Here is a 16,572-nt window from a genome sequence, read left to right on the forward strand (position 1 = left end):
GAACCCTTAAAAGTTAGAGGAAATTTTAACTGCGTTTGTTTTCCCCTCCCACCATTATTGTCTATCTGTGTGTAGAGCTGTTTGGTATTGATTTCACAGATCATTCCCTGTGTCTTACAGAAAATGTAATTATAGGGACAGGAAAGGTGTATTGAAGAAGAGCACCTTAAAATTCTGCTAGCAGAAAAATGAATTGATCATTAATATATGGAACTTACCATCCTATATCAGACCGGCTGGGAAAAACTCTCAGGAATTAACAGCAACTCATTGGTTAAGAAAATGGAGAGCCCCAACAGAAATGTTTAGTAAATAAAGGAATAACAAATTAACATAGTTTGATGGGAAATGAGCTAAACACAACTAGAAATAGTTGTGTTTACATAGAGGATGCAGTCTCTTTTGTTCCATGTAGTAGAATTTTAGCTCCTTACCGTTATTTCAGCAGGTTTACATGACTTCCTTTTTTAATTTTTTTTTTAGTAACATGAGTACATTTTTGTCTATGAGACCAAATTTTTACCAAGTTTCTCTATTTTATGGTATCACTTGATTATAATAATTGTGTTGCTTAGTTGGCATGTTTCACTCTGCTTCCACAGCTTTCCAAGCAGTGTCCAGGAAAAAAAAAGTATTTTTCTCTGTACTAGGATGCGAGGTAAAATACCCTGAGAAAGATCTCTAGGAGGGTCAGCGCTTGAACTGGATTGGATCTTTCTGTTGCATCTCTCAGCTGCTATGCCACGGTCCCCTACCTTCCCCATGGCACCTCTCTGCCCTTGCATCCTCCTCTCCCATTTTGTGCCACAGAGGAGGGAGGACCGGCCACTGATGAGGCTGCACTCTTCCTCTGCCATACCCGCGGCGTGTGCGTGCGGGGCCGCCTCTCCCCACACTGGTGCTGCTGCAGCCCTGCATGAGCCAAAGGCAGTGCTGCCAGATGTCCTGCTGCTCTCGCTGCCTTCTCCACCGTCACCTCCTGAAGTCACGCCTGCCCGCCCACTGCAGCCCCATCCTCTCCGGCACCACAGGTAAGCCCAGGGAGAGCTGGTGAGGACTTGCTGCTGCCTCCACACCTCTCCTTTAGCACTGCCTTGCCTGTGATCTGAACCCCCCCCCCCAAAACCAAACTATTGCTCTTTCAGAAATGCGATATTTAGGCTCACACCAGGCTGGACTGCTGAGCTCAAAGAATTGGTTTGCCCAGAAACAAAGCAGTCATGAGCCTCAGCTACTGATGGCCTCTCAAAAATGCTCACGGAAATCCCCCTAACAAAAGCTATGAGAAAGTCCAGCCCTACTTTAAGTATTACATGACTCAGGGGTAGCTCCCCAAGTTGTGTGAATTTTAAAATGAAACAATTTTTCTGCAAACATAACCTTCTGAAAGAACTTGCCTGCCTTTGTGATGGAACATCATCAGCTTCCTCTACATTTATGCTAGCAAGAATCTGGAAAAAGAAATTTGAATGGACCAAAGGGTTAAAGCTGCAGTATCACACAATTAAGGTTTGCTTCTGTGTTTTACTTGCAGACACCATCATGGTGTGCTTTTTAAGCGTTTTAGTATCAAAAGTGGTTATTTTGTTTTCACTTGAATGAGATTTGGTCTTTAACCCATAGTTACATACAATAAGCATCTCTTGTCAATGCATCTTTGCACGTTTCGGAAGAGGCTGAGGTCAGGCAGCTGCACCTCTCTTGTCAGCTCAGAGCTCAGGTACCCTGCTACAGTCAAGCAGGTCAAAGAATATGGGCGCCCGTCTAGCTCACTGTTTGCATAATGTTTGCTTCTTAAAATCACATTTTAATTCAAAGACAAGTATTTCAGTAATTAGTTACACCTCTTATAGAAGCACAAACCAAAATTACAAAATGTCTATTAACAGTATATGATCAGGAAGTGCTACAAAATTTGTGTGGTGGGTTGGTTTTTTTTCTTTTTTTACAAGTACATAAGCTTGGATGAAGCCAAGTGAATACAATTTGCATGAACAAGGAAAAAAAATGCAGTAAAGTGAATACACACACATACACACACATCCCCTTTCCAAGTCCAGATGAAAATATGAGCCTAGCTGTAGAACGTGCATATAACATTGTTTGCAACCTTCTCCCTATTCTAGAACTCGTAACTTAAATAGCTGCTAACTGGGCACGAACTGTGCAGCACCTGCTCCTCCTCCTGCTGTTGTCATTACAAGGATGATCTTAAAATTCCTTCTGGTTTGCCTTATGCCAAAAATTTTCATAACAAAAAAATACCCCTCAACAGTGTATCTGAAGAACATATTCTTGCATGAATTGCAACAATACCACCTTTCCTTAATCCAAGTTCCGATAAACTTGTAAGAATATTCAGCTCAGTGTAGTTCATTAACAGCAAAACAGCAACCATTTAAAAAAATATTTATTTGATGCTGTCTGGAAATATTCCTGTGATTAATGGGGGAGAAGAGAATATGCTTGCTTCATGCTATATTTGTAATGACCATCAGGTACTACTAACTCTCTCTGGATTTAATGGAAAAGTAGCTCTCTGGGTTTGAGAATTTACTCAGATTCAGAAATTCTGTGTCTGTTTTAGCTGCAACACAATCTATTAGTAACTACATCACCATTAAGACCACAATTTTTTTTTTTTAAATAATTATGGGTTAGGTAAGAAAAAGTTTGTTTGTTTTTTAATAATGTCATCCACTGGGCGATGTGATTTTTGCAATTTCTGCCAGTTCATGCATCAGGTGATAGGACCGCCACACCAACACACTGTCATCTGGAAATGTACATGGACGATTTACCCCAGGAAATAAAACAAAAGTCCCGGTGGTTCTGGTTTAGAAGAGACAAAGGCTGGAAGTCCAACTGCAGCTCTCCCAATGCTACTGAGCAAAACCCCTGTGATTAAAATGGCCTTGACTGTTATCACACCCACTAATTTCAGGTGATGCTTGTGAGGCAGGTTCATAACCTGGTTGTGAACAGGGCCCGGTGCTGGCTCCCCACCACAACCCTTCTGTGTCTGATACCTTGCCAGATCCAGCTCTAAGTGAAAATTAATGTTTTGCTCTAACCTTTGAGACCATTCACTTCCCGTTCTGGAAACAGCACAAATACAAGACATTGGTTCTTACATGGTCATGCAGAAGTGGGAGTTATGTTCCAGCCCTAGGAAAAAAATACAGGAAATGTGCACAGCTCAAGTGTGTTTCAGAAAACAAGATCTAGTTAAACATAATCACAATAGTGATCTTCATTTTAAAAAGTGAAACAAGGAGGTAAGATTTATTCTTGGAATGATTCTGATTAAAATTAAAGATTCGTAAAGTCCAGTAATTAAGTGCTTCACAGAAATCTACGTGATGTTGATAAATCGTTTGTTACATTTGCTACATGTATGAACTTGCTGTGATTTATGGCTCATCAAAATTATTTTTATGTGATTTCTCCCTTCTTCCCATTCACCCTAACCCTATTTCTCCTGCCGCAGCAGCCATAGTTTCACTGTGCCTGTTACGATGCTTTGCTATCATTGAAGATATTTACTCAGTTGTTTGCGTGAAAGGTAAGAAACAAAAATATAGAGGGTGTTGAGGGAAATATGTTAGTCCTGCTATTGTCATATGCTAAAAAACTAATAGTAGTATGAAAAATAGAGCTTCTTGTTTATTTACATCCTGAATTAAACTACCATGCTCATAACGTGCTTTGAAAACATGTGGGGCAGTTTTTCTTAAAAATAAACCAAAACCAAACCAAAACCACCCCGTCCTAACATATTTAAGTAAGAAGCACAGTCTTAAAGAAAGAAGGAAAAAAACCACCCCCACGGTGATAGTTATTTGAAGGCATGGTGAAAATGAGGCAACGTTACAGAATTTGTAGTGGATGGAAAGGAGCGAGGAAGATGATGCAGCTGGTTTATGGCCATCCCACCAGTTGCCAGCTGAAGACCTTGCTGTTGGCTGAGGCCATTCAGCATTTGTGACGGTTCCTCTGGACCAAATGCCATTGTGATGTCCCCAGTAGTGTTCTGGTTGTCAGCTGGTGGGAGCTGCCAGAAACTCATCACATGAGTGAGATCCATGAAAGGCAGGCTCATAGTTTCAGCTGCTCCCTCTGTCTCCTTGTGCACTGGGTACTTGTTAGTATCCCCTACAGGCCCTGAGGAAGCTTCTTCCAGACTGATTTTGTGGAGAGATTGAGGTTCCGGTAATGGCAGGTCCTCAAGAAGATGCACGTTGTAACCTTTAACATCCACTTTTATCGGTAGATTCTTGAGGGCTCCTGCTGCACATGAGGTAGAATTAAGGTCATATTTATTAGGCTGATGAAGGTTCAGGTTGGCAGGAATGGCTGTTGAGCATGGTGTGGTATGGACAGCTGGAAGGCTGTCTGCACAGCCCATCCTTTGCAAATGAGAAGGTTCAAGAGGAAGAGCAGTTTGTAAGCTTGGCTGGGAATGAAGATGTGAACAGTTGTATTCCCCTGATTCTGAACTATTCAAAATCCCATTCTGCACAGAGGCCCTTTCAGGAAAAGGGGACAGTATGCTGGCATCTTCCTTCAGCCTGAATGGAAAAAGCTGGTCAAGGAGACCCACTGAATCACCGTTCTGCAACCTGCTCTTCAGCAGTTCTTGTGGATGAGTTTTCCTAGTATGGCGAGTCAAGTGGTCCTTCCGCCCAAACCTCTGGGCACAAAACTGGCATAGAAAGTCTTTGCAGCCTGTGTGAACTACCATGTGACGCCGCACATCTTTACGGGTATAGAAGTGACGCTCGCAGTGGTCACACTTATGTTTCTTTTCCTTGGTATTGCCAGTTGGTTTCCCTGCATGGCTTTTGAGGTGTTCCAACAAAACTTCAGTACCACCAAACTCCTGGGCACATACCCTACAGGTAAGGTCTCCGCTGGTGGCTGCATGAAGAGCCAAGTGTCTCTTATAGCCTAGCTTGGTGTTGTACTTCTTGCCACACTCTTCACACTTGAAGGCCATCTTGTTAGGGTCATGAGTGTGAAGGTGATTCTTTAGATGGTCTTTCCTATGAAAGGTCTTTTCACAGTAGCCACACTGGTGAGACTTCTGTGCAGAATGAGTGGCTGAGTGCCTAAGACCAAGAAAAAAAAAAAGTTATTTGCATTTACATTCACTCTAGTACACAGTGCAGCTTCAATACTTGAAAACACTGGCACTCCTGAAGGAAGGCATTTTCACAGGTTCTCAGGTTATTAGTAAAAGCCTAACTTTTTTTGGGGGGATGGTGCTAATCATAAAGCATAGAGTGGGTTAAAATTGCTCAGCATGATCTTTTTGAGTAGCCACTGCAATTGAGGAAGATTGGTTTCCCCCAATTCTACCAAAACAGGAATAATAAAAACTGGTACTCAGGGATTAACTGTCACTAGGGTGCTCAAGATGAAAAAGATGTCCCTGTTTTTTACCCCACACACCCATCAGAAAAGGATTGCCTTCAGAGCTGTACCTGAGCAGTTTATATTTGGAAATGAAGGCTTTCGTGCATCCGTGCTGTGAACACTTGTAGGGGCGCTCCCCTTTGTGCGCATAAGAGTGGACTGTGAGCTTGTCAATGGAATCAAATATCTTCCCACAGAGTCGGCAAGAGTAACTGTCTGGCTGCTTCACTTCTCTTCCCTTCAACAGTGAAGACCGGCCATTTCTCCATTTAGGTATAAACCTTACAAGAGCATCACAGTTGCTTCCTGAGCTGGCACAGCTAAGCTTTGCAGCAGAGGAACAGGAAATGGTCCCATAGCACTGAGTAATGCTTTTGCCTAATGCCGCTCCTCTCAGTTTCCCTTTGAGTTTACTTTTTGCTTTTACAGGTCCCAGTTTATTTGGTGGTCTGAACCTGGTGGTAAGGACTCGGTCTTTATGGATGCACTGGTGAGATTCTAGCAGAGCAAAAGTTGCAAAAGTGCTTCTACAGCTGGAGCATATCCAAGGGTCTACAGGCTCTTTCTGCAATGAGAAGAGAAACAGGTCTTTCTTATTAGCCGTTCTGAGGAAAGGGTGTATTCTTCTCACTGACCCTACATTTTCTCCTGGGCTTTCCCAAGACCTGTCATTGTCCTTAGTGATATTTACTTCACTGTACTACCACACAACTGTTCAGCTGGAAATGGATTCTCTCTAGGAGTCTACAAACTAGAAAGAAAAAAAATATGGTTGGCTAAACACTGATTTCCATGTTTTTGTTTAGCATTTACTGTAACAGTCCTGAGTCATTCGCCTTTATCTGTGCTTACTGAGTTTCAAGGTCTCTACATTTGTTCCTTTTATGGAATTACTCAAAAAAAAGCAGTTGCAAATTGTACTTTATCCTTAGACTGACATAATATATTTGCTATTGTAACCATACAAAAATTGGGTGAGCTTCTGCACACAACTGTAATTTAGCCATACAGCATTTCCTAATGTTTTGGGCTGACTCCATGCTTTACCAGATGGTAATGGTCAATGCCTCCAAGAGAGACTTCCTCACGTAGCTTGACATTTGGCATTAGACTTTCTTAAACTCAATAAGAAACACCTTAGGTTTGGAATAATAGAATAGAATCATAGGATAGTTTGGGTTGGAAGGGACCATTAGAGGTCATCTAGCCCAACCCCCCTGCAGTGAGCAGGGACATCTTCAACTAGATCAGGTTGCTCAGAGCCCCGTCCAACCTGACCTTGAACATTTCTAGGGATGGGGCCTCCACAACCTCTCTGTGCAACCTGTTGCAGTGTTTCACCACCTTCATTGTAAAAACTTCTTCCTTATATCCAGTCTAAATCTACCCTCCTTTCATTTAGAACCATTACCCCTTGCCCTGTCACAACAGGCCTTGCTAAAGAGATTGTCCCCATCTTTCCTATAGTCCCCCTTTAAGTACTGAAAGGCTGCCATAAGGTCTCCCCGCAGCCTTCTCTTCTCCAGGCTGAACAACCCCAACTCTCTCAGCCTGTCCTCATAGGAGAGGTGCTCCAGCCCTCTGATCATTTTTGTGGCCTCCTCTGGACCCGTTCTGACAGGTCCATGTCCTTCTTGTACTGAGGGCTCCAGAGCTAGATGCAGCGCTCCAGGTGGGGTCTCACCAGCACGGGGTAGAGGGGCAGAATCACCTCCCTCAACCAGATGGCTACACTTCTTATGATGCAGCCCAGGATATGGTTGGCCTTCTGGGCTGCGAGCGCAAGTTTGGGGATCTCTAAGCTTATCCTGACTTAGAGGCATTAAAAATTAAAAGTTTTTGGCAAACAATGCATTATTTGGAAGTTAGTTCTGTAGAAATAAAAGCTCTACTGGATTCAGTTGAATTCACTTTAAACATCATCTTTTTTAAAATTCCATTGAAAATTAATTACAAAAAACCCCCAGTCATTGATGAAAAACTTCCAATTAATACACGACGATGTTGTTCCTTAGCTGTCTCTATAGTTTACTTAAGCTTCTCATAAACTGTCCTTACTTTCCCTTGCTCTAGCTTGCTCTGGAGAACATGGTGATGCTACGTCCGCTCTGTTTTTAGTTACAGAGTCCTCTGCTACCTTAGCTGTGTCTGATGCTGTGGCCCTCCCACCCCTTCTTTCTGGCGTATACTCTAAAGCCCTCATATGCAAATGCAACAGTGGGGGTTACTTGCCTTCCTGGAGCACCTCTGAATTCCTAGTTTTATCATATTCCCTGTTTAACATTTCATCCTAGAGTAGGTATGGATCTTCACAGTCATGTTTTCAACACTTACAGACTTTTCCTATCAGTTTAAGGTTTCCTGCTTTCATACAGAGGGGAAGGTACTGGGATTAGAAGAGAAAGGTTATTGCACAGAAAAGACTGAATCTGACCAGCTGGTCAGGGCATATCAAGTGGGAACTGGTGAAAGAAGTCAGACGCTGGATAACTTGATTATCTACATATTAAAGCCAATCTTAAGTCTTTCCAACACATCCCAGTGGTGCCACTTACTTCTGCCTGTATCTAATAGCTCCACTGGTTTACAAACACAGGAGAGGAAGAACAGCCTTTCTCTGAGTAGCTGTTTGGTTAAAGTTGATCTTGGCTCTGTCTTAGCTTACTGCTCTGTGGTCTATTTTAGCATTACCAGAGTTACATAAACAGAGATAGTATGTAACTATTAATTTACTATGTCTGGTGATGGCTTGAATGCAGATTACGGGTACTTACTGTTACTGGAGGCAAAGGACAGACATCAGATTCTTCTTTAATGAAGACTGCAGAAGCTTCCATAAATTTGGCATAATCGGCAGCATACCATACTTTCAATTCTGTGTGGGGTTCAATTGGCTGCGAATGGAAGAAAATAGCACGTTTACTTGTGACAGTTTTCCTATACCAAATAATACTGAAGATTGGCAGTGGGTGTGTATGCAATTTGTGTCATTACCCAAGCAGCGTTCTTTGAATCTGTTTGAATTATTGGTAACTTAGTTTCAAGATTCAAGTACTTTTTGAGCCTTACTATCCACTAGTGTTTGACCCCTTCACAGTTTCTAAAAGCAGAAATGCATATGTACAGAGATTTTGGGCAACAGTAGCAGGAGGGGTGCTTTAGCCCTCATGACCTTTGCTCAGTGAGATCTATTTGTCTGTGATGTCTAGACATCCAGCAGTCTTTCCAAGCAATATCTCATGCCTACTCCTCGATGTTTCGAAGCCCACTGGACACAACACTTAACTATAGGGTACAGGCAAAGGAAAAAAATGCATTGTGAATGCACAACAGTTTGGATGCCTCCTGGATGTGTTGCACTCAGAGCGTGGGTGCAGAGTTGATAAATATCAATTCAAACTTGCATGTTTCCACACGCTGGCTCTAATGTGTCAGGCTCACTACGCATGTGCTGTATTTTACCTCTGCTTTCCTTTCACTGAAGCCTTCCCGCACAAGTCTAAGGGACCCCATAATCTGCAGTCTCCCATCCAGTCATGCCTGCCCAAATTTTTCCTTGGACTGGACTATGACCTCCTCTGACAAATACTTTCAGTCAATAATACAGCAAATAGAAAAAGAGAAGAGTGATAACACTCACTGGCTAAAGATCCATTAGTTATTTAAAAGTAAAGGAGAAAACTAACTTTGGAGTCATGATTTATATGACTCCCTGGCCCTGTACACAATTTTCTTCATCTATAATAAAAAACACCATCACTGCAACAGGGGTAGAGCCAATCTGCACTGCACTTGTAGTTTTTTTTAAACCAAACTAAAAAGAATGAACTAGCCTAGAAGGGGAACAGCTGAGTCTTATTCCACAAAATGTGACATCTTAAAATGCACTTATTTTTTAACATCCGTGTTGGATAAGCATGGGAGGTGAAAGACAACTTAGATTGCGAATGCTGACAGGTGACAGATAATTGTGTGTATAATGTCAAAAGCTGAACTTTTGAACTCCCAAGCACAAGCCTGCTTGCAAACTACAACCAGTATGGGTTGGTTGTACATTTTGATAACAGAAATGGTATGTGCTAAATTCTCCACTCAATAAAGGACATGAGGCAGAGCCACCAACTAGGAGGCTGATCATGCATTGTGCTCCTGCATGTAGTCTGTTTAGATGGAGAAAACCAAGCCTCGGGGAGCTCCACACAGACGAATGCCTAGGGATGCCCTTGGACCTTGGCCGGTGACACCTGAGGCTGGTACCCACAAAGAGCTGCACAGCATGATACTGTCATGACTTTTTGCCTGACATTCCTGGACCAGCGGTGATCTCTGTGGGAAGCTGAGACCTAGCCCACGTGACTTTGGAAGGAGAGCAAGCACATCACTGTGTGGCATAGTCAAGTAGGGTAAAAGTTCTAATGTCAGTAAAACCAAGATTAAACACCAGTATCCAAATCCGCTACAAGTTGTCATTTACTGTCTCACCTGTGACAATAAGAGAAAGCTATGGCAGCACGCACAAGAAACTCTCCTGTGATCAGACAGACAGCAACCGTGAATGATTTTTACTTCCTCATAATTCTGTACTTTTTAACATATTTATTTCTATGGACTGCAGTCATTAGGTCAGCAAGTACGCTAGCAGTGCTGTTAGTACGCCACTTACACGTATGCTTTTGTGGCAGCAGTTTCATGTCACTGAAACCCCATCTCTTTGTAAAAACAGTGGGGAGAGGATCCAATCCTTCTACTCCCAACTTAAGAGACTTTATCCAAAATATCGAGAAACTATTTTCATAACCAGCCCTAAGGCAGCCTCATGACGTGACCAGCAGGGTGTGCCTAAGTGTACACAAAGGCTATCACTTTCACTGACCAGGGGGCAATCTGCAGGATGCTGCAGTACCGTGAATGATACTGGGACTTAGGAGCAAGAAAACCAAAGTAATGCCCCAGGATACACTTTCCTTATCCTAAGATACTCTTCATGTCAGTATATAGGATGCAACTCTCCATTAATGCCAGCGAGCAGAGTTTTGCTCTAGTCAGCAGAGAGTCGGTTCAATAATATTAAAATTATACTGAAAATTGTAAGTTACCAGTTCATAACTACAACTGCTTCGAAAAGCACGTGTTCACGCTTCCCAAATAAAGTATAATTAATCCTGTCAGTTCTACGCATACAGTATCCATTGAAAAATCAAATTGAAATCTCAAATGGTATGGACTGCATCAGAATTTCAAACACAGCCTAAACACTGTCTCAGATTAGCATATACTGTTTTACATTGATTTTCTTTTTCTTAGATTTTTTTATTATTCATCCAAAAGCTATTATACTTAACACTGTTATAGAAGACTTTATAGAAGTGTTATCACCATTAACTTATTCTTATGCCATCACTGTGTGGTAAATAGTTTTCTCACTTTGCAGGTGGAGAAACAAAAACGGAGGAACAAAAGTAAACACTATGATCCCACAGAAATGTGTGCCAATCTTGGAAACGAAACTGAAATGCTGGATTTTAATCCCACAGTAACTTCTTTTGACTAGTATTCTCTCTCTCTTTTCTTTTTTTAATGTTGCCCACAATGATATACAAGCATTAACTTAAGAATAAAAAAGGAAAACAATGAAAGTTCAACATACAGACTTCAGTTTCCCAATTGTGCAAAAGAGTAAGTTCTGATTAAAACAAACTTTGCCTGAGAAAGTGGCCAAAACAACAAAAACCAAGCCTGTATGTTCCAGTGTAATTTATAAATAGAGTACTTTGTTCTCTCTCCTCAGACAAAGCCGCAGTCCAGAATCTCTAACATAAACTGATCATCTCACGGCAACATCACAGTATTGTAAATTCTGCAGTTAAGCCTTCAGATTTAACAAGAGAGGAAAACAGTACATAAAGATTCTACTTAGCACCCTATTCCTCAGCACCTGATAACATGCTCAGAATACAATGTGTGTCCAAAAATGTAATAAAGGAAAGGAATGTGTTTCTTCTTTCCATGATGAAGTGCTGCTGAATGTAACATTGCTAGATAATCTCACCATGTACCTATCTGGAACTGAAGATCTTTACAACATTCCCGTTTAAACACCACCATCATGAATGATATTTCTGTTTCTCTCTGGTCGGTTTCTTCACCACCCACAACAGTAAGAACACACCGCCTTTTACCAGAACATCCCATATGCTGCTTGCTCTACTACAGATTAAGTGAGATAAAAGGTGATATGTAATAAAGATTCAGTTGCCCGAGTATAATCAATCCTTCATCTGTAAAAGGGTTAGCCTTTCAGAACCTTTGCCTATAAATTTCGATTTGGATCATGGGTGAAGCAGTGTGGGTTTAACTACCTTAACAGTTGTGAAGTAGACTTCTCCACAGTGCTGATAAGCCACAAGAGTCTGTTCTTCTTGGCTCCGGGCTAGCCGGACAAACATCATCCAGTTTCCACAGTCTTCATTGGGAGTGTCCAGGAAGTACTTCCCTCCATCTTTCAATACCTGAAACAATGGGGGAGGACAGGAGAAAGAACATGATAAAACCAAGTCCTGTACAGAGGCACAAAGTAAAGAAGTTTTTCCTCATATTCAGGTGGAACTTCCTGTGTTCCAATTTGTGCCCATTGCCCCTTGTGCTGTCATTGAGCACCATGTTTTCTTTAACGTGGAATCATGGCTATCAGTCATTTACCCTGTCTTGGTCATATGTCCTTTGAAATCATGGTTGTCTTGAAACAGATCACTCCTAAAGAATACTGAGTACACCAGAAAGTGGAGAATGAATACCTGCCGTGGCACCCAACTACCGAAGTAACTGTAGGCCTTTGTATGTATTTCCAGTTCATATATCATCATTTTTATGTTATATAAAGATAATATTATAAGAACTAAGTGCAGGCAGGTAGAAAGATAAGCTTTATGTTTTAATGTACTTCCTGAGTACTTGATAATCTCAAACTTTAGTGCTGTATTAACACTGCATTTTGCACAGAACAATTGTATAACTTGTGTAATAAGTCCAGAGAGGTAACATACGATATAATGGCATTTTAACAGTCCTCTCTTTTTCCCCTTAACAATGCAAAAGTAAACACAAATGAACAATTGTGCCAGAAAAATAGATCTCCTCCTTTTTGCTTTACTTCATTCTTCCCAGATTCCTTTCCAAGAGAACACCTCTACAAGGCAAATGCTCCCAACCTCATGCAAGACAGTTGCTTTTCTGCAAATACACTCTCAAATATGGACAGCCGAAGCTGCGAACAGATGTCAGTATAGCACGTATCTGTTCTACTAACCATGTAAGTGAGCAATTAATTGCAAAACAAGTTGCATTTCCATTGCTTCTGGGAACTATTTTATCTAACTTTGTCATGTTTCCGATGAAAATACCTGCCTGTTTGACAGGTTTGGTCACATACTCAGAACACTGCTGGGGAGAAGTCAAGGCAGCTATTGCTGTCATGTAGGAAGTCTGGGACTCTGGTCTCCTTTTCTGAAGAAACACTCCATCAGCCAGAGCTGCACTCATCAGCGTATACTTTTAAGCAAATGGGGCTGACTGATAGAGGATAGGGTGTGGTTTACAATGGGTTGGTGAAGAGGAAGGAACTGGGTGCTTAGCTCATCCATGCTCACAAGCTTGTTAGAGAAGAATGTTTGCTGCATTTGTGAGAATTAGTGTCTCATAAAAAGACAGAAGAAATTTTGTTATGGAGAACAACAAATCCTCTCTGGTGTCAACATGCCATGAAAATCCCACAGAAGGACAGTGTTACTTTCCTGGAAGACCATTCACATGACTTCCACGAGCAAATGAAATTTACAGAAATTACTGAAGCTATTACTTTTGCTCTCAAATGAAATTACAGAAATATCAGTATCTATGCCTTCATCCAAAACAGCCAGTGTTTTCCAGTCCCAGGCTTCTGGAGAAAGCTCAAATGAAGACATAAAGCATGTCACAGGACAGCTGCTTCTGGTTGCTCTCTCCTGTGGGTGAGAGGGCCTGATATGAAATGCAGGCTCTGGAAGAACTGTGGCCTGTTAGGAAGTCCTAACGGAGGCTGTGGCTTGACCATGGACTCGTTGTATGACAGAGAAGTGTGCCCAGGCATGACGCTGTGCAGCAAAATGCAGAGACTGGGATGTAGAGGATTATGGTCAATTATCACTCCCAAGGAATTCCTGCGGGAAAGGATGTGCATGCAGCTATGTCTATGCTAGGCTGGTCCTGAGAGGCTATTTTTTGTGCTGGACAAAGTACAAACAATAGTGTCACAGTCCAGATGAGACGATCAGTGTCTGCGCATGCAGCAGGGGATAGTACCAACCCTAAATTACAATCTGACCAAATAAACTGAGTTAGTGCCTTATGTGTCAACGTTTATATATAATCACATTATTAAGAAGTGTTCTCCCATCTCTGCACTGCTAAGTGGGTGCCTTCATGCATATTTCTGCCACTGTTGCTAATTTAGTGCACAAATTTATCCCTCCCAGTGGTATAGTATCAAGCACAAATCCTTCTGTTTTATTCGGGAAGACAGTACTATCCCTGGATACTTTCAGTAGCTGTGCTCTGAAAGTTTATTTAGAGCTGTTAGACTGATAGGTAAATCACCCTGGAAGTGGTAAAACTAGAAAGCAGGAAGGCAAACTTCTAGAAAACACAGCATACAGGAACATTTTGGTACTTCAGGCTATGCTGTGCAGCCTAATAATATGATTCAAACTCATAGATACATATTAGAAGTACAATTAATTACTTAGATTTGAAGGCAAATTGACTGGTTAGAATACATAAATAAAACCGAACAGTTAAAGGCATATATACACTTCATAGTAAGTCACCGGGTTTTTACCTGCAGGACTAGCCTGCTCTCATCATAGCGGGTCAGTTTTGTAGACAGTTGACCAACATAAGGACCAAACTGTGTTCTCTTCTGTATTACTTTCTTTGCAAATACTCCAAGGACTGTGAATAAAAAAAGACCAGTCTAATATTAATATAGACATCACAAACTATTTCTTGTATATTTACAGTTGTGAAAATGGATATAAACACAATAGTGCTGAACACATTAATTATTCTTCTAGACAAATAACTCAGGTAAATAATTCTAATGGGAAGAATCTGAAAAGGATGTAACTATGTACAGAGACTTTTAAAAAATGGGTATTATACTGAATACAAAAGTGCCTAAAATCCATGACAGGATATTAAACTGAGTATGCAACACAAATGTGCTGATACTCTCCAATCTACAAGCTGATGTTAGCATAGTGCTCTGATTGTTGGCATAATTTACCAGGTTTTTCTCTCCCAATATGAGTGGAGAGAATCTACAAAAACACATTAGTCACCTTCATCATTCCAGTTATTCCCCTGCCTCATACCAATGGTCCAGGCATCTTGTCATTCTCTTTCTGAAATGCAGTCTAGGCAGAACTAATTTTATACAAGTAGCTGCACACTGAGGAGGTAGATCCCTTGTTCAAGTTTGGCCATTCAAACCGCCCTGCCCTCAGAACAAAACAACAGTCTGTCTATAATATGAACTGAAGGTGCTGCAAAAAGTAAATTGACTCCCTGTGTTCCTTTGAGTTTGCAAGGGCGTGGGCGAGGGATATTATTTACCATTTTGTTTCTGACCTTTTACCAAATATTCTTTCCTGTTTTGCATGATTGGCGAAAAGAAAAAAAAAAATGTAATAGTGCATGGCTGTTACTATCAGATACAAATTCAACATTCATTAAACTTGTATTGACTGAAAGGAGCTAACTCACTGCTCACAGCTAAATGTCACACCAGCTCTGGCTAATGTCCTGCCGTCAGCCTATGCACTGAGGTTACTAAAAATCAGTCATAAAACAAAACAAAACAGTAGCTGGATGTGAGCTTGAGCTGTGCTCAGCTACAAATAAAGTAGTCTTCATATAGTTAACACCCAATGATTATGCCTTGAGTTATTCATGAAAACAAGCCAGTGTTAGTACTTTTGCTTCCTCTTTCGCAAATGTGGGAAAAAAGAGCTAAAATACTTACTCTGCTGGTTTCCAGCTCGCAGCTCCAACACTCGCAAAGTGAGGTAATGAGGTAGGGTGAGACGGGCTCGGCTAGGAATAACCCTATCTTTAGCCCTGATGAGTGGTCCGTGGAGTTTGCATTCTCCTATAAGGCTTTTACCGCAATCCTCACACCCTACAAATCCAGAAAAGGGAACCTGTTACTGAAAATGACATACTGCTCTCCAATTTAGTCTCTTCTGATTTTGTCACCTTGAGAACACATCTTGAATTACCAATGCTTTTCTTCATACCACTGTTCTACATCAGGTAGCAAAAAGGTTATCTGCAAGCCAAAACTGAACTAGGAAGGTTTGAAGTAAGACCTCCAGTTTGTGCGCTCTCTCCTGCGCCAATTGGTGGGTCCTGACCTCGGCAGATTTATACACATATTCATTTGGAGGTGTTGGAAACTGTGCCCTTGAAGACTAGGATGGCAGCAAAACTGGAGCTTGCAGCATGCACACGTATAAACCAAGGTGCATATATTTATACAGAAATGAGGAGGGCAAAGTTGCTAGTAGTAACCAAGGTAATTTGCAGAGATACAAGGAGTCCAAGATAGATCACTGTGACTTTGTGAGCCTGTACAGACCATTCTCAGTAGAAGGCAAGACCCTCAGCGTACCATGAAAATGAGTACTATGGGTCTTACAGTCACAACTCAGTTGACAGTCATGCAAGGGCAGCCTTCTCGTAGGCCATGCTGCCTGTGGAGGTAAGCAAAAAGGGCACACCACATCTCCCAGTCATCGGTTCACAATAATGACATCCGCAGGCTGAACACACGAGCCACCCAGAGAAGTCATTAATGAGAAATACACATCAGCAAACTGAATTTCCCCCAGCACAGTGAGGTATTTTTGGTTCAGCGTAGCTCAAACTGGTTGCCAGGGAAACTCATACGGAGCAGCGACACAACTGAGCAATGAGACTTTCCAGCAGAAGGTCATCCCAGCACTGGTGTCACACAGGGCAATGGGAAAACGGGGACTTCTTGCACAAAACCTTTTTATAGACTGTAGAAACCAAACCAGTGAGCCAACAATGCTTTATGACTGAGTTAAAAAGAAAAGC

General features: G+C 41.6%; 1 protein-coding gene across 3 annotated transcripts in view; it reads right to left on the reverse strand.

The window, feature by feature from the left end:
- Window positions 1-1,786: 1,786 nt before the first annotated feature.
- PLAGL1 (PLAG1 like zinc finger 1) overlaps window positions 1,787-16,572 on the reverse strand; it is a 51,485-nt gene continuing 36,699 nt past the window's right edge. For all 3 annotated transcript variants that reach the window (XM_075087821.1, XM_075087822.1, XM_075087819.1), the window contains 6 exons: window positions 15,476-15,631; window positions 14,291-14,403; window positions 11,778-11,927; window positions 8,193-8,312; window positions 5,487-5,983; window positions 1,787-5,111 (listed from right to left, as the gene is read on the reverse strand). In XM_075087821.1, coding sequence (XP_074943922.1) covers window positions 3,839-5,111; window positions 5,487-5,983; window positions 8,193-8,312; window positions 11,778-11,927; window positions 14,291-14,403; window positions 15,476-15,631 — 2,309 coding nt within the window. In that variant the 3' untranslated portion in view covers window positions 1,787-3,838. The remainder of the gene's footprint in view (window positions 5,112-5,486; window positions 5,984-8,192; window positions 8,313-11,777; window positions 11,928-14,290; window positions 14,404-15,475; window positions 15,632-16,572) is intronic.

The sequence above is a fragment of the Phalacrocorax aristotelis genome, chromosome 3 (genome assembly GCF_949628215.1).
Source record: "Phalacrocorax aristotelis chromosome 3, bGulAri2.1, whole genome shotgun sequence".
NCBI lineage: Eukaryota > Metazoa > Chordata > Aves > Suliformes > Phalacrocoracidae > Phalacrocorax > Phalacrocorax aristotelis.